This window comes from Anomaloglossus baeobatrachus, chromosome 2 (genome assembly GCF_048569485.1).
Source record: "Anomaloglossus baeobatrachus isolate aAnoBae1 chromosome 2, aAnoBae1.hap1, whole genome shotgun sequence".
Lineage (NCBI taxonomy): Eukaryota > Metazoa > Chordata > Amphibia > Anura > Aromobatidae > Anomaloglossus > Anomaloglossus baeobatrachus.
Window position 1 is genome coordinate 799,576,863 of NC_134354.1, and position 17,797 is coordinate 799,594,659.

Genomic DNA, 17,797 nt, shown 5'->3' on the forward strand with positions numbered 1-17,797 from the left:
GGGGGTCTGTGTACTCAGGAGCTGGGGCCCCTTCCTGCACCCCCATACTGCAGGCAGCTGTGGAGGAGGGACAGGGCTATACTGGTGGTGGGGGGCCTGTGTACTCAGGAGCTGGGACCCCTTCCTGCACCCCCATACTGCAGGCAGCTGTGGAGGAGGGACAGGGCTATACTGGTGGTGGGGGCTGTGTACTCTGGAGCTGGGGCCCCTTCCTGCCCCCCCATACTGCAGGCAGCTGTGGAGGAGGGACAGGGCTATACTGGTGGTGGGGGCTGTGTACTCTGGAGCTGGGGCCCCTTCCTGCACCCCCATACTGCAGGCAGCTGTGGAGGAAGGACAGGGCTACACTGGTGGTGGGGGGTCTGTGTACTCTGGAGCTGGGGCCCCTTCCTGCACCCCCATACTGCAGGCAGCTGTGGAGGAGGGACAGGGCTACACTGGTGGTGGGGGGCTGTGTACTCTGGAGCTGGGACCCCTTCCTGCACCCCCATACTGCAGGCAGCTGTGGAGGAGGGACAAGGCTATACTGGTGGTGGGGGGCCTGTGTAATCAGGAGCTGGGGCCCCTTCCTGCACCCCCATACTGCAGACAGCTGTGGAGGAGGGACAGGGCTACACTGGTGGTGGGGGGTCTGTGTACTCTGGAGCTGGGGCCCCTTCCTGCACCCCCATACTGCAGGCAGCTGTGGAGGAGGGACAGGGCTACACTGGTGGTGGGGGGTCTGTGTACTCAGGAGCTGGGGCCCCTTCCTGCCCCCCCATACTGCAGGCAGCTGTGGAGGAGGGACAGGGATATACTGGTGGTGGGGGGCTGTGTACTCTGGAGCTGGGGCGCCTTCCTGCACCCCCATACTGCAGGCAGCAGTGGAGGAGGGACAGGGCTACACTGGTGGTGGAGGGGGCTGTGTACTCAGGAGCTGGGGCCCCTTCCTGCCCCCCCATACTGCAGGCAGCTGTGGAGGAGGGACAGGGCTATCCTGGTGGTGGGGGCTGTGTACTCTGGAGCTGGGGCCCCTTCCTGCACCCCCATACTGCAGGCAGCTGTGGAGGAGGGACAGAGCTATACTGGTGGGGGGGGGGGGGGGCTGTGTAATCTGGAGCTGGGGCCCCTTCCTGCACCCCCATACTGCAGGCAGCTGTGGAGGAAGGACAGGGCTATACTGGTGGGGGGGGGGGGGCTGTGTACTCTGGAGCTGGGGCCCCTTCCTGCACCCCCATACTGCAGGCAGCTGTGGAGGAGGGACAGGGCTATACTGGTGGGGGGGTTGTGTACTCTGGAGCTGGGGTCCCTTCCTGCACCCCCATACTGCAGGCAGCTGTGGAGGAGGGACAGGGATATACTGGTGGTGGGGGGCTGTGTACTCTGGAGCTGGGGCCCCTTCCTGCACCCCCATACTGCAGGCAGCTGTGGAGGAGGGACAGGGCTATACTGGTGGTGGGGGCTGTATAATCAGGAGCTGGGGCCCCTTCCTGCACCCCCATACTGCAGGCAGCTGTGGAGGAGGGACAGGGCTATACTGGTGGTGGAGGGGGCTGTGTACTCAGGAGCTGGGGCCCCTTCCTGCCCCCCCATACTGCAGGCAGCTGTGGAGGAGGGACAGGGCTACACTGGTGGTGGGGGCTGTGTACTCTGGAGCTGGGGCCCCTTCCTGCACCCCCATACTGCAGGCAGCTGTGGAGGAGGGACAGGGCTATCCTGGGGGGGGGGGGGCTGTGTACTCTGGAGCTGGGGCCCCTTCCTGCACCCCCATACTGCAGGCAGCAGTGGAGGAGGGACAGGGCTATCCTGGTGGGGGGGGGGGCCTGTGTACTCTGGAGCTGGGGCCCCTTCCTGCACCCCCATACTGCAGGCAGCTGTGGAGGAGGGACAGGGCTATACTGGTGGTGGGGGCTGTGTACTCTGGAGCTGGGGCCCCTTCCTGCCCCCCATACTGCAGGCAGCTGTGGAGGAGGGACAGGGCTATACTGGTGGTGGGGGCTGTATAATCAGGAGCTGGGGCCCCTTCCTGCACCCCCATACTGCAGGCAGCTGTGGAGGAGGGACAGGGCTATCCTGGTGGTGGAGGGACTGTGTGCTCAGGAGCTGGGGCCCCTTCCTGCACCCCCATACTGCAGGCAGCTGTGGAGGAGGGACAGGGCTATACTGGTGGGGGGGGGCTGTGTACTCAGGAGCTGGGACCCCTTCCTGCACCCCCATACTGCAGGCAGCAGTGGAGGAGGGACAGGGCTATACTGGTGGTGGGGGGGTCTGTGTACTCAGGAGCTGGGGCCCCTTCCTGCACCCCCATACTGCAGGCAGCTGTGGAGGAGGGACAGGGCTACACTGGTGGTGGGGGGCTGTGTACTCTGGAGCTGGGGCCCCTTCCTGCACCCCCATACTGCAGGCAGCAGTGGAGGAGGGACAGGGCTATACTGGTGGTGGGGGGGTCTGTGTACTCAGGAGCTGGGGCCCCTTCATGCACCCCCATACTGCAGGCAGCTGTGGAGGAGGGACAGGGCTATACTGGTGGTGGGGGGGGCTGTGTACTCAGGAGCTGGGGCCCCTTCATGCACCCCCATACTGCAGGCAGCTGTGGAGGAGGGACAGGGCTACACTGGTGGTGGGGGCTGTGTACTCTGGAGCTGGGGCCCCTTCCTGCACCCCCATACTGCAGGCAGCTGTGGAGGAGGGACAGGGCTATCCTGGTGGTGGGGGGCTGTGTGCTCAGGAGCTGGGGCCCCTTCCTGCACCCCCATACTGCAGGCAGCTGTGGAGGAGGGACAGGGCTATACTGGTGGTGGGGGCTGTGTACTCAGGAGCTGGGACCCCTTCCTGCACCCCCATACTGCAGGCAGCTGTGGAGGAGGGATAGGGCTACACTGGTGGTGGGGGGCTGTGTACTCTGGAGCTGGGACCCCTTCCTGCACCCCCATACTGCAGGCAGCTGTGGAGGAGGGACAGGGCTATCCTGGTGGTGGGGGCTGTGTAATCAGGAGCTGGGGCCCCTTCCTGCCCCCCCATACTGCAGGCAGCTGTGGAGGAGGGACAGGGCTACACTGGTGGTGGGGGGTCTGTGTACTCTGGAGCTGGGGCCCCTTCCTGCACCCCCATACTACAGGCAGCTGTGGAGGAGGGACAGGGCTACACTGGTGGTGGGGGCTGTGTACTCTGGAGCTAGGGCCCCTTCCTGCACCCCCATACTGCAGGCAGCTGTGGAGGAGGGATAGGGCTACACTGGTGGTGGGGGGCTGTGTGCTCAGGAGCTGGGGCCCCTTCCTGCACCCCCATACTGCAGGCAGCTGTGGAGGAGGGACAGGGCTATACTGGTGGGGGGGTTGTGTACTCTGGAGCTGGGGCCCTTCCTGCACCCCCATACTGCAGGCAGCTGTGGAGGAGGGACAGGGCTACACTGGTGGGGGGGGGCCTGTGTACTCTGGAGCTGGGGCCCCTTCCTGCACCCCCATACTGCAGGCAGCTGTGGAGGAGGGACAGGGCTATCCTGGTGGTGGAGGGACTGTGTGCTCAGGAGCTGAGGCCCCTTCCTGCACCCCCATACTGCAGGCAGCTGTGGAGGAGGGACAGGGCTATACTGGTGGTGGGGGGCTGTGTACTCTGGAGCTGGGGCCCCTTCCTGCACCCCCATACTGCAGGCAGCTGTGGAGGAAGGACAGGGCTATACTGGTGGTGGGGGGCTGTGTGCTCAGGAGCTGGGGCCCCTTCCTGCACCCCCATACTGCAGGCAGCTGTGGGGGAGGGACAGGGCTATACTGGTGGTGGGGGCTGTGTACTCAGGAGCTGGGACCCCTTCCTGCACCCCCATACTGCAGGCAGCTGTGGAGGAGGGACAGGGCTATACTGGTGGTGGGGGCCTGTGTACTCAGGAGCTGGGGCCCCTTCCTGCACCCCCATACTGCAGGCAGCAGTGGAGGAGGGACAGGGCTATCCTGGTGGTGGGGGCCTGTGTACTATGGAGCTGGGGCCCCCTCCTGCACCCCCATACTGCAGGCAGCTGTGGAGGAGGGACAGGGCTATACTGGTGGTGGGGGTCTGTGTACTCTGGAGCTGGGGCCCCTTCCTGCACCCCCATACTACAGGCAGCTGTGGAGGAGGGACAGGGCTATCCTGGTGGTGGGGGCCTGTGTACTATGGAGCTGGGGCCCCTTCCTGCACCCCCATACTGCAGGCAGCTGTGGAGGAGGGACAGGGCTATCCTGGTGGTGGGGGGGCTGTGTACTCTGGAGCTGGGGCCCCTTCCTGCCCCCCCATACTACAGGCAGCTGTGGGGGAGGGACAGGGATATACTGGTGGTGGGGGGCTGTGTAATCTGGAGCTGGGGCCCCTTCCTGCACCCCCATACTGCAGGCAGCAGTGGAGGAGGGACAGGGCTATCCTGGTGGTGGGGGCCTGTGTACTCTGGAGCTGGGGCCCCTTCCTGCCCCCCATACTGCAGGCAGCTGTGGAGGAGGGACAGGGCTATACTGGTGGTGGGGGGGCTGTGTACTCTGGAGCTGGGGCCCCTTCCTGCACCCCCATACTGCAGGCAGCTGTGGAGGAGGGACAGGGCTACACTGGTGGTGGGGGGGGGGCTGTGTACTCTGGAGCTGGGGCCCCTTCCTGCACCCCCATACTGCAGGCAGCTGTGGAGGAGGGACAGGGCTACACTGGTGGTGGGGGGTCTGTGTACTCTGGAGCTGGGGCCCCTTCCTGCACCCCCATACTACAGGCAGCTGTGGAGGAGGGACAGGGCTATCCTGGTGGTGGGGGCTGTGTACTCTGGAGCTGGGACCCCTTCCTGCCCCCCCATACTGCAGGCAGCTGTGGAGGAGGGACAGGGCTACACTGGTGGTGGGGGCTGTGTACTCTGGAGCTGGGGCCCCTTCCTGCACCCCCATACTGCAGGCAGCTGTGGAGGAGGGACAGGGCTATCCTGGTGGTGGGGGTTGTGTACTCTGGAGCTGGGGCCCCTTCCTGCACCCCCATACTGCAGGCAGCTGTGGAGGAGGGACAGGGCTATACTGGTGGTGGGGGGCTGTGTACTCTGGAGCTGAGACCCCTTCCTGCACCCCCATACTGCAGGCAGCTGTGGAGGAGGGACAGGGCTATACTGGTGGTGGGGGCTGTGTACTCTGGAGCTGGGGCCCCTTCCTGCACCCCCATACTGCAGGCAGCTGTGGAGGAGGGACAGGGCTACACTGGTGGTGGGGGCTGTGTACTCTGGAGCTGGGGCCCCTTCCTGCACCCCCATACTGCAGGCAGCTGTGGAGGAGGGACAGGGCTACACTGGTGGTGGGGGCTGTGTACTCTGGAGCTGGGGCCCCTTCCTGCCCCCCATACTGCAGGCAGCTGTGGAGGAGGGACAGGGCTACACTGGTGGTGGGGGGTCTGTGTACTCTGGAGCTGGGGCCCCTTCCTGCCCCCCATACTGCAGGCAGCTGTGGAGGAGGGACAGGGCTACACTGGTGGTGGGGGCTGTGTACTCTGGAGCTGGGGCCCCTTCCTGCACCCCCATACTGCAGGCAGCTGTGGAGGAGGGACAGGGCTACACTGGTGGTGGGGGCCTGTGTACTATGGAGCTGGGGCCCCTTCCTGCCCCCCATACTGCAGGCAGCTGTGGAGGAAGGACAGGGCTATACTGGTGGGGGGGGCCTGTGTACTCTGGAGCTGGGCCCTTCCTGCACCCCCATACTGCAGGCAGCTGTGGAGGAGGGACAGGGCTATCCTGGTGGTGGGGGGCTGTGTACTCTGGAGCTGGGGCCCCTTCCTGCACCCCCATACTGCAGGCAGCTGTGGAGGAGGGACAGGGCTACACTGGTGGTGGGGGCTGTGTACTCTGGAGCTGGGGCCCCTTCCTGCACCCCCATACTGCAGGCAGCTGTGGAGGAGGGACAGGGCTATACTGGTGGTGGGGGGCTGTGTACTCTGGAGCTGGGGCCCCTTCCTGCACCCCCATACTGCAGGCAGCTGTGGAGGAAGGACAGGGCTATACTGGTGGTGGAGGGGGCTGTGTACTCTGGAGCTGGGACCCCTTCCTGCACCCCCATACTGCAGGCAGCTGTGGAGGAGGGACAGGGCTATACTGGTGGTGGGGGCTGTGTAATCAGGAGCTGGGGCCCCTTCCTGCACCCCCATACTGCAGGCAGCTGTGGAGGAGGGACAGGGCTATCCTGGTGGTGGGGGGCTGTGTGCTCAGGAGCTGGGGCCCCTTCCTGCACCCCCATACTGCAGGCAGCTGTGGAGGAGGGACAGGGCTATCCTGGTGGGGGGGGGGCTGTGTAATCTGGAGCTGGGGCCCCTTCCTGCACCCCCATACTGCAGGCAGCTGTGGAGGAGGGACAGGGCTATCCTGGTGGGGGGGGGGCTGTGTAATCTGGAGCTGGGGCCCCTTCCTGCACCCCCATACTGCAGGCAGCTGTGGAGGAGGGACAGGGCTATCCTGGTGGTGGGGGGGGGCCTGTGTGCTCAGGAGCTGGGGCCCCTTCCTGCACCCCCATACTGTAGGCAGCTGTGGAGGAGGGACAGAGCTATACTGGTGGTGGGGGGGGCTGTGTACTCTGGAGCTGGGGCCCCTTCCTGCACCCCCATACTGCAGGCAGCTGTGGAGGAGGGACAGGGCTATACTGGTGGTGGGGGGCTGTGTACTCTGGAGCTGGGGCCCCTTCCTGCACCCCCATACTGCAGGCAGCTGTGGAGGAGGGACAGGGCTATACTGGTGGTGGGGGGCCTGTGTACTCTGGAGCTGGGGCCCCTTCCTGCACCCCCATACTGCAGGCAGCTGTGGAGGAGGGACAGGGCTATCCTGGTGGTGGGGGGGGCTGTGTGCTCAGGAGCTGGGGCCCCTTCCTGCACCCCCATACTGCAGGCAGCTGTGGAGGAGGGACAGGGCTATCCTGGTGGGGGGGGGCTGTGTAATCTGGAGCTGGGGCCCCTTCCTGCACCCCCATACTGCAGGCAGCTGTGGAGGAGGGACAGGGCTATCCTGGTGGGGGGGGGGGGGGCTGTGTAATCTGGAGCTGGGGCCCCTTCCTGCACCCCCATACTGCAGGCAGCTGTGGAGGAGGGACAGGGCTATCCTGGTGGTGGGGGGGGCCTGTGTGCTCAGGAGCTGGGGCCCCTTACTGCACCCCCATACTGTAGGCAGCTGTGGAGGAGGGACAGAGCTATACTGGTGGTGGGGGGGGCTGTGTACTCTGGAGCTGGGGCCCCTTCCTGCACCCCCATACTGCAGGCAGCTGTGGAGGAGGGACAGGGCTATCCTGGTGGTGGGAGGCTGTATGCTCAGGAGCTGGGGCCCCTTCCTGCACCCCCATACTGCAGGCAGCTGTGGAGGAGGGACAGGGCTATCCTGGTGGTGGGGGCTGTGTAATCAGGAGCTGGGGCCCCTTCCTGCACCCCCATACTGCAGGCAGCTGTGGAGGAGGGACAGGGTTATACTGGTGGTGGGGGGCCTGTGTACTCTGGAGCTGGGGCCCCTTCCTGCACCCCCATACTGCAGGCAGCTGTGGAGGAGGGACAGGGCTATCCTGGTGGTGGGAGGCTGTATGCTCAGGAGCTGGGGCCCCTTCCTGCACCCCCATACTGCAGGCAGCTGTGGAGGAGGGACAGGGCTATCCTGGTGGTGGGGGCTGTGTAATCAGGAGCTGGGGCCCCTTCCTGCACCCCCATACTGCAGGCAGCTGTGGAGGAGGGACAGGGCTATACTGGTGGTGGGGGGCCTGTGTACTCTGGAGCTGGGGCCCCTTCCTGCACCCCCATACTGCAGGCAGCTGTGGAGGAAGGACAGGGCTACACTGGTGGTGGGGGGCTGTGTACTCTGGAGCTGGGGCCCCTTCCTGCACCCCCATACTGCAGGCAGCTGTGGAGGAGGGACAGGGCTATACTAGTGGTGGGGGGCCTGTGTACTCTGGAGCTGGGGCCCCTTCCTGCACCCCCATACTGCAGGCAGCTGTGGAGGAAGGACAGGGCTACACTGGTGGTGGGGGGCCTGTGTACTCTGGAGCTGGGGCCCCTTCCTGCACCCCCATACTGCAGGCAGCTGTGGAGGAGGGACAGGGCTATACTGGTGGTGGGGGGCTGTGTACTCTGGAGCTGGGGCCCCTTCCTGCCCCCCATACTGCAGGCAGCTGTGGAGGAGGGACAGGGCTATACTGGTGGTGGGGGGCTGTGTACTCTGGAGCTGGGGCCCCTTCCTGCACCCCCATACTGCAGGCAGCTGTGGAGGAGGGACAGGGCTATACTGGTGGTGGAGGGGTTGTGTGCTCAGGAGCTGGGGCCCCTTCCTGCACCCCCATACTGCAGGCAGCTGTGGAGGAAGGACAGGGCTATACTGGTGGTGGGGGGCCTGTGTACTCTGGAGCTGGGGCCCCTTCCTGCCCCCCATACTGCAGGCAGCTGTGGAGGAGGGACAGGGCTATACTGGTGGGGGGGGCCTGTGTACTCTGGAGCTGGGGCCCCTTCCTGCACCCCCATACTGCAGGCAGCTGTGGAGGAGGGACAGGGCTATACTGGTGGTGGGGGCTGTGTACTCAGGAGCTGGGGCCCCTTCCTGCACCCCCATACTGCAGGCAGCTGTGGAGGAGGGACAGGGCTATACTGGTGGTGGGGGGCTGTGTAATCAGGAGCTGGGGCCCTTCCTGCACCCCCATACTGCAGGCAGCTGTGGGGGAGGGACAGGGCTACACTGGTGGTGGGGGGCTGTGTAATCTGGAGCTGGGGCCCCTTCCTGCACCCCCATACTGCAGGCAGCTGTGGAGGAGGGACAGGGCTACACTGGTGGTGGGGGCTGTGTACTCAGGAGCTGGGACCCCTTCCTGCACCCCCATACTGCAGGCAGCTGTGGGGGAGGGACAGGGCTACACTGGTGGTGGGGGGCTGTGTAATCTGGAGCTGGGGCCCCTTCCTGCACCCCCATACTGCAGGCAGCAGTGGAGGAGGGACAGGGCTACACTGGTGGTGGGGGGCTGTGTAATCTGGAGCTGGGGCCCCTTCCTGCACCCCCATACTGCAGGCAGCTGTGGGGGAGGGACAGGGCTACACTGGTGGTGGGGGGCTGTGTAATCTGGAGCTGGGGCCCCTTCCTGCACCCCCATACTACAGGCAGCTGTGGGGGAGGGACAGGGCTACACTGGTGGTGGGGGGCTGTGTAATCTGGAGCTGGGGCCCCTTCCTGCACCCCCATACTGCAGGCAGCTGTGGAGGAAGGACAGGGCTATACTGGTGGTGGGGGGGGCTGTGTACTCAGGAGCTGGTGCCCCTTCCTGCACCCCCATACTGCAGGCAGCTGTGGAGGAGGGACAGGGCTATCCTGGTGGGGGGGGGCTGTGTAATCAGGAGCTGGGGCCCCTTCATGCACCCCCATACTGCAGGCAGCTGTGGAGGAGGGACAGGGCTATACTGGTGGGGGGAGCCTGTGTACTCTGGAGCTGGGGCCCCTTCCTGCACCCCCATACTGTAGGCAGCTGTGGAGGAGGGACAGGGCTACACTGGTGGTGGGGGGGCTGTGTACTCAGGAGCTGGGGCCCCTTCCTGCACCCCCATACTGCAGACAGATGTGGAGGAGGGACAGGGCTATCCTGGGGGGGGGGGGGTCTGTGTACTCAGGAGATGGTGCCCCTTCCTGCACCCCCATACTGCAGGCAGCTGTGGAAAAGGGACAGGGCTATCCTGGTGGTGGGGGCCTGTGTACTCTGGAGCTGGGGCCCCTTCCTGCACCCCCATACTGTAGGCAGCTGTGGAGGAGGGACAGAGCTATACTGGTGGTGGGGGGCTGTGTACTCAGGAGCTGGGCCCCCTTCCTGCACCCCCATACTGCAGGCAGCTGTGGAGGAGGGACAGGGTTATCCTGGTGGGGGGTCTGTGTACTCAGGAGCTGGGGCCCTTCCTGCACCCCTATACTGCAGGCAGCTGTGGAGGAGGGACAGGGCTATCCTGGTGGGGGGGGGGCTGTGTAATCAGGAGCTGGGGCCCCTTCCTGCACCCCCATACTGCAGGCAGCTGTGGAGGAGGGACAGGGCTATCCTGGTGGGGGGGGGGGGCTGTGTAATCAGGAGCTGGGGCCCCTTCCTGCAGCCCCCATACTGCAGGCAGCTGTGGAGGAGGGACAGGACTATCCTGGGGGGGGTGGCTGTGTGCTCTGGAGCTGGGGCCCCTTCCTGCACCCCCATACTGCAGGCAGCAGTGGGGGAGGGACAGGGCTATCCTGGTGGTGGGGGCCTGTGTACTCTGGAGCTGGGGCCCCTTCCTGCACCCCCATATTGCAGGCAGCTGTGGAGGAGGGACAGGGCTATCCTGGAGGAGGGGGGGGCTGTGTGCTCTGGAGCCGGGGCTCCTTCCTGCACCCCCATACTGCAGGCAGCTGTGGAGGAGGGACAGGGCTATCCTGGGGGAGGGGGGGGCTGTGTGCTCTGGAGCCGGGGCTCCTTCCTGCACCCCCATACTGCAGGCAGCAGTGGGGGAGGGACAGGGCTATCCGGGTGGGGGGGGCTGTGTGCTCAGGGGCACCAATATGGCCCTAATTACGGTGTTCTGTGCCTCATGATGAGGGGTGCTACTTTTCTGGATAGTGGGTGCCACGTGTGTGTGCTCGGGTGGAGCGCAGATCTCCGGTGAGCGGTACTGTAAGTCACCAGGCACGCCGCAGGATTCTCCGTGGAAGACGTGTCTGGACATGCGCACTCTGTGGCACTGTGCTCCAGCGTGGATTGCCGGCCTGTGCACATGCGCGGTGTTCATCCAGCGCTACATGGCGACCTCTACAGGCTGTGGCGAAAGCGCCCATTATCCGCTTAGGCACCTGTGACTATTGGAGGTAATGGGGGGGGCGCGCTAACAAGGGGAACTGGCGCTGGATTTGAATGCAGCCGCCATCTTGCTACATCACATACCATCAGGCTGTGACCATCAGCTGTAACCGCCCGTCTTGCTGCTATACCCTGATGATATTTATATTGGCCTCCTGAGGAAGCGTATGAATGGAAACGCATCGAGGCGAAACGTTAGGTGAGACACCAGACATCCGAAAAGGAGGGTGATACGTGCAATGACTGACGTCTGCTCTGCAGCTGCCGGGGAGTGCTGTCGTGTGCACGCTGCACTTTATCTTATTAGGCACTAGCACTTTTTCTGGCAGGGCCACGCATTGCATTAGAGGTCCACGCAGTGCAGTACAGGGCCACGCAGCGCAGTACAGGGCCACGCATTGCATTAGAGGGCCACGCAGCGCAGTACAGGGCCACGCAGCGCAGTACAGGGCCACGCAGCGCAGTACAGGGCCACGCAGCGCAGTACAGGGCCACGCAGCGCAGTGCCACGCAGCGCAGTACAGGTCCACGCAGCGCAGTACAGGGCCACGCAGCGCAGTACAGGGCCACGCAGTACAGGGCCACGCAGTACAGGGCCATGCAGTACAGGTCCACGCAGCACAGTACAGGTCCACGCAGCGCAGTACAGGTCCACGCAGCGCAGTACAGGTCCACGCAGCACAGTACAGGTCCACGCAGCACAGTACAGGTCCACGCAGCGCAGTACAGGTCCACGCAGCGCAGTACAGGGCCACGCAGCGCAGTACAGGGCCACGCAGCGCATTACAGGGCCACGCAGCGCATTACAGGGCCACGCAGCACAGTACAGGGCCACGCAGCACATTAGAGGTCCACGCAGCTCAGTACAGGGCCACACAGTACAGGGCCACACAGTACAGGGCCATGCAGCTCGGTACAGGGTCACGCAGCGCATTAGAGGTCCACACAGCTAAGTACAGGGCCACGAGGGGGCGCCATAACACAGGGCAGAACAGGGCCAGGGCGGCGGTGAGTGTGGGCTCCATAAAGCTGCGCAGTACAGGGCCAGGCGATGGTGAGTGGGGGCGCCATAACACAGCGCAGTATAGGGCCAGGCGGCGGTGAGTGGAGGTGCCATAAGCAGCGCAGTACAGGGCCAGGCGACGGTGAGTGGAGGCTCCATAAGCAGCGCAGTACAGGGCCAGGCGGCGGTGAGTGGAGGCGCCATAACACAGCTCAGTACAGGGCCAGGCAACGGTGAGTGGAGGCGCCATAATGCAGCGCAGTACAGGGCCAGGCGACGGTGAGTGGAGGCGCCATAACAGCGCAGTACAGGGCCAGGTGACGGTGAGTGGGGGCGCCATAACACAGCGCAGTACAGGGCCAGGCAACGGTGAGTGGAGGCGCCATAATGCAGCGCAGTACAGGGCCAGGCAGCGGTGAGTGGAGGCTCCATAACACAGCGTAGTACAGGGCCAGATGGCGGTGAGTGGGGGTACCATAACGCAGCGCAGTACAGGGCCAGGCGACGGTGAGTGGAGGCGCCATAACAGCGCAGTACAGGGCCAGGTGACGGTGAGTGGGGGCGCCATAACACAGCGCAGTACAGGGCCAGGCGACGGTGAGTGGAGGCGCCATAACGCAGCAGAGTACAGGGCCAGGCGACGGTGAGTGGGGGCTCCATAATGCAGCGCACTACAGGGCCAGGTGGCGGTGAGTGGGGGCGTCATAACACAGCGCAGTACAGGGCCAGGCGACGGTGAGTGGAGGCGCCATAATGCAGCGCAGTACAGGGCCAGGCGGCGGTGAGTGGGGGCGCCATAATGCAGTGCAGTAGAGGGCCAGCCGGCGGTGAGTGGGGGTTCCATAACGCAGCGCAGTACAGGGCCAGGCGGCGGTGAGTGGGGGCGCCATAACACAGCGCAGTACAGGGCCAGGCGGCGGTGAGTGGGGGTGCCATAACGCAGCGCAGTACAGGGCCAGGCGACGGTGAGTGGGGGCTCCATAACACAGGGCAGAACAGGGCCAGGCAGCGGTGAGTGGGGGAGCCATAACGCAGCGCAGTACAGGGCCAGGCGGCAGTGAGTGGGGGTGCCATAAAGCTGCGCAGTACAGGGCTAGGCGACGGTGAGTGGGGGAGCCATAACGCAGCGCAGTACAGGGCTAGGCGGCAGTGAGTGGGGGCGCCATAACCCAGCGCAGTACAGGGCTAGGCGTCAGTGAGTGGGGGCGCCATAACGCAGCGCAGTACAGGGCCAGGCGACGGTGAGTGGGGGCGCCATAACGCAGCGCAGTACAAGGCTAGGCGGCGGTGAGTGGGGGCGCCATAACACAGCGCAGTACAGGGCCAGGCGGCGGTGAGTGGGGGTGCCATAACGCAGCGCAGTACAGGGCCAGGCGACGGTGAGTGGGGGCTCCATAACACAGGGCAGAACAGGGCCAGGCAGCGGTGAGTGGGGGAGCCATAACGCAGCGCAGTACAGGGCCAGGCGGCAGTGAGTGGGGGTGCCATAAAGCTGCGCAGTACAGGGCCAGGCGGCGGTGAGTGGGGGCGCCATAACGCAGCGCAGTACAGGGCCAGGCGGCGGTGAGTGGGGGTGCCATAACGCAGCGCAGTACAGGGCCAGGCGACGGTGAGTGTGGGCTCCATAACACAGGGCAGAACAGGGCCAGGCAGCGGTGAGTGGGGGAGCCATAACGCAGCGCAGTACAGGGCCAGGCGGCAGTGAGTGGGGGTGCCATAAAGCTGCGCAGTACAGGGCTAGGCGACGGTGAGTGGGTGAGCCATAACACAGCGCAGTACAGGGCCAGGCGGCGGTGAGTGGGGGTGCCATAAAGCTGCGCAGTACAGGGCCAGGCGGCGGTGAGTGGGGGCGCCATAACGCAGCGCAGTACAGGGCTAGGCGGCAGTGAGTGGGGGCGCCATAACACAGCGCAGTACAGGGCCAGGCGACGGTGAGTGGGGGCGCCATAACGCAGCGCAGTACAAGGCTAGGCGGCGGTGAGTGGGGGCGCCATAACACAGCGCAGTACAGGGCCAGGCGACGGTGAGTGGGGGCGCCATAACGCAGCGCAGTACAGGGCTAGGCGGCAGTGAGTGGGGGTGCCATAACACAGCGCAGTACAGGGCTAGGCGGCGGTGAGTGGGGGCGCCATAACACAGTGCAGTACAGGGCCAGGTGGCGGTGAGTGGGGGTGTCATAACGCAGCGCAGTACAGGGCTAGGCGGCGGTGAGTGGGGGCGCCATAACACAGCGCAGCACAGGGCCAGGTGGCGGTGAGTGGGGGTGCCATAACGCAGCTCAGTACAGGGCCAGGCGACGGTGAGTGGGGGCGCCATAACGCAGCGCAGTACAGGGCCAGGCGACGGTGAGTGGGGGTGCCATAACGCAGCGCAGTACAGGGCCAGGTGGCGGTGAGTGGGGGTGCCATAACGCAGCGCAGTACAGGGCCAGGCGACGGTGAATGGGGGCGCCATAACGCAGCGCAGTACAGGGCCAGGTGGCGGTGAGTGGGGGTGCCATAACACAGCGCAGTACAGGGCCAGGTGGCGGTGAGTGGGGGTGCCATAACGCAGCGCAGTACAGGGCTAGGCGGCGGTGAGTGGGGGTGCCATAACGCAGCGCAGTACAGGGCCAGGCGACGGTGAATGGGGGCGCCATAACGCAGCGCAGTACAGGGCCAGGTGGCGGTGAGTGGGGGTGCCATAACACAGCGCAGTACAGGGCCAGGTGGCGGTGAGTGGGGGTGCCATAACGCAGCGCAGTACAGGGCCAGGCGACGGTGAGTGGGGGTGCCATAACGCAGCGCAGTACAGGGCCAGGCGACGGTGAGTGGGGGCGCCATAACACAGCACAGTACAGGGCCAGGTGGCGGTGAGTGGGGGCGCCATAACACAGCGCAGTACAGGGCCAGGTGGCGGTGAGTGGGGGCGCCATAATGCAGTGCAGTAGAGGGCCAGCCGGCGGTGAGTGGGGGTTCCATAACGCAGCGCAGTACAGGGCCAGGCGGCGGTGAGTGGGGGTGCCATAACGCAGCGCAGTACAGGGCCAGGTGGCGGTGAGTGGGGGTGCCATAACGCAGCGCAGTACAGGGCCAGGCGACGGTGAATGGGGGCGCCATAACGCAGCGCAGTACAGGGCCAGGCGACGGTGAGTGGGGGCGCCATAACGCAGTGCAGTACAAGGCCAGGTGGCGGTGAATGGGGGCGCCATAACGCAGCGCAGTACAGGGCCAGGCGACGGTGACTGCGTGCGCCATAACGCAGCGCAGTACAGGGCTAGGCGGCGATGAGTGGGGGCGCCATAACGCAGCGCAGTACAGGGCTAGGCGGCGGTGAGTGGGGGCGCCATAACGCAGCGCAGTACAGGGCTAGGCGGCGGTGAGTGGGGGCGCCATAATGCAGTGCAGTAGAGGGCCAGCCGGCGGTGAGTGGGGGTTCCATAACGCAGCGCAGTACAGGGCCAGGCGGCGGTGAGTGGGGGTGCCATAACGCAGCGCAGTACAGGGCCAGGTGGCGGTGAGTGGGGGTGCCATAACGCAGCGCAGTACAGGGCCAGGCGACGGTGAATGGGGGCGCCATAACGCAGCGCAGTACAAGGCCAGGTGGCGGTGAATGGGGGCGCCATAACGCAGCGCAGTACAGGGCCAGGCGACGGTGAGTGGGGGCGCCATAACGCAGTGCAGTACAAGGCCAGGTGGCGGTGAGTGGGGGCGCCATAACGCAGCGCAGTACAGGGCCAGGCGACGGTGACTGGGGGCGCCATAACGCAGCGCAGTACAGGGCTAGGCAGCGGTGAGTGGGGGCGCCATAACGCAGCGCAGTACAGGGCTAGGCGGCGGTGAGTGGGGGCGCCATAACGCAGCGCAGTACAGGGCTAGGCGGCGGTGAGTGGGGGCGCCATAACGCAGTGCAGTACAAGGCCAGGTGGCGGTGAGTGGGGGCGCCATAACGCAGCGCAGTACAGGGCCAGGCGACGGTGAGTGGGGGCGCCATAACGCAGTGCAGTACAAGGCCAGGTGGCGGTGAGTGGGGGCGCCATAACGCAGCGCAGTACAGGGCCAGGCGACGGTGACTGGGGGCGCCATAACGCAGCGCAGTACAGGGCTAGGCAGCGGTGAGTGGGGGCGCCATAACGCAGCGCAGTACAGGGCTAGGCGGCGGTGAGTGGGGGCGCCATAACGCAGCGCAGTACAGGGCTAGGCGGCGGTGAGTGGGGGCGCCATAACGCAGCGCAGTACAGGGCTAGGCGGCGGTGAGTGGGGGCGCCATAACGCAGCGCAGTACAGGGCTAGGCGGCGGTGAGTGGGGGCGCCATAACGCAGCGCAGTACAGGGCTAGGCGGCGGTGAGTGGGGGCGCCATAACGCAGCGCAGTACAGGGCTAGGCGGCGGTGAGTGGGGGTGCCATAACGCAGCGCAGTACAGGGCTAGGCGGCGGTGAGTGGGGGTGCCATAACGCAGCGCAGTACAGGGCTAGGCGGCGGTGAGTGGGGGTGCCGACCTCCGCTGCCAGGTAGTGACTGGAGGCAGAGCCGTATATAGGACAGGAACTCTCCCTTCTCTGTGCACCGGGCAGAGGGGGGAGGTTGTAAGAGATCTAGTAAAATATTTTTTTTTAAGGGTTTTTTGTTTACCTTCTCACCCAATGTATATAGAGAACCTGGAGGAAACCCCCACAACACGGGGAGGACATGCAAACGCCTGCAGACGTCAACCCGGGACCCCAGCGCTGCAAGACTGCAGTGCTAACCACTGAGCCGCCCCAAGACTGCAGTGCTAGCCACTGAGCCACCATGAGGCACTAGTCCCTGAGCCACAGTGTGGTGCTAGTCCCTAAGTCATTATGCGGCCCTACCCCATGAGCCACTGTGTGGCGCTAGCTCCGCAGGCACGGTGTTGTCCTATCCAATGAGCCACGGTGTGGCACTAGCTCCCCAGCCACGGCGTGGCCCTATCCCATGAGCCACAGTGTTGCGCTAGCTCCCCAGCCACGGCGTGGCCCTATCTTATGAGCCACGGTGTGGCACTAGCTCTCCACCCACAGCTGCCCAGAATGATTTTTTTCTCAGACACCGAGTACAATGGCTGCCGCCCCCCACACGGACCCGGGCACATAGTGCAGCTGGAGTGCACAGAACAGTGGCCCATTGAGAATCTGCCCACTCGGGCCTTATGTGGATCCATGGCTTCATTAAGTGTCAGCCAATCACAGGCGTGCGCATAAAGCGGAGTCTGTGATTGATTGACGAGATGAGGCACCAGTGTCACTACAGTGCGGACTGTATAAGGGGGTCCTCTCCGGTCTCCCCCTGATATTGGCTGAGGATAATGTCTACACCATGCACAACTATCTCCCCTCTGTAGAATCCCCCCTAGCAGCAGGACGCATGGAGGCTGGTGTCCAGGGAGCAGCCCCAACTCCACAGGACCCCCCTCACTGTACAAAGCTCAGCCCCTCCGTCCCTGCACAGATCCTGTCAGTAGAAGATGCTGGGGCCCTTGATGGGGTCATTTGCAGAGCAGGCCCCTGCATCTCCTTCTGGACCAATCGTCTTCAGCAGTTATTTGGGCCTCCTTCTTCAGGACCCCTGTGCAGCTGCAGTTTGTCCGCCCCGTACATCCTAATCTATATGGCCATCTTGTGGCCGGTCATATTCCATTAGTCGTGGCGATGTAGGGTCTCAGGATTTCGGGACGTTAATGATATTACTAGATTTATTGGTGCTCACTCCATTATCTGCTCCTTGCAGGTGCGCTCTCGGTAGTCCGGGCTTTGGACCGTGAAGAGACGGCTGGCTATAACCTGACTGTGGTAGTCATGGATTACGGCTCTCCGCGTCTCTCCAGCACACAGACACTCTCCATCTCCATTCTTGATGTGAATGATGAGATTCCTGTCTTTGAGAAAACGCAGTATGAAGGCAATGTCCAGGAGAATCAGGCGGCCGGCACCACTGTCCTCAGACTACAGGCGGTGGACCGGGATCTCGGTGAGTAGAAGGCATGCAAGAGCGACATGAATGGACGTCATTGAGCATCTC

The 17,797-nt window shown here is 64.5% G+C and overlaps 1 protein-coding gene across 1 annotated transcript in view; it reads left to right on the plus strand.

Moving 5' to 3' along the window:
- The window catches only part of DCHS1 (dachsous cadherin-related 1), a 99,782-nt gene that overhangs the window by 43,668 nt on the left and 38,317 nt on the right, over positions 1-17,797 (plus strand). The window contains exon 11 of the mRNA XM_075337718.1: positions 17,507-17,746. Coding sequence (XP_075193833.1) covers positions 17,507-17,746 — 240 coding nt within the window. The remainder of the gene's footprint in view (positions 1-17,506; positions 17,747-17,797) is intronic.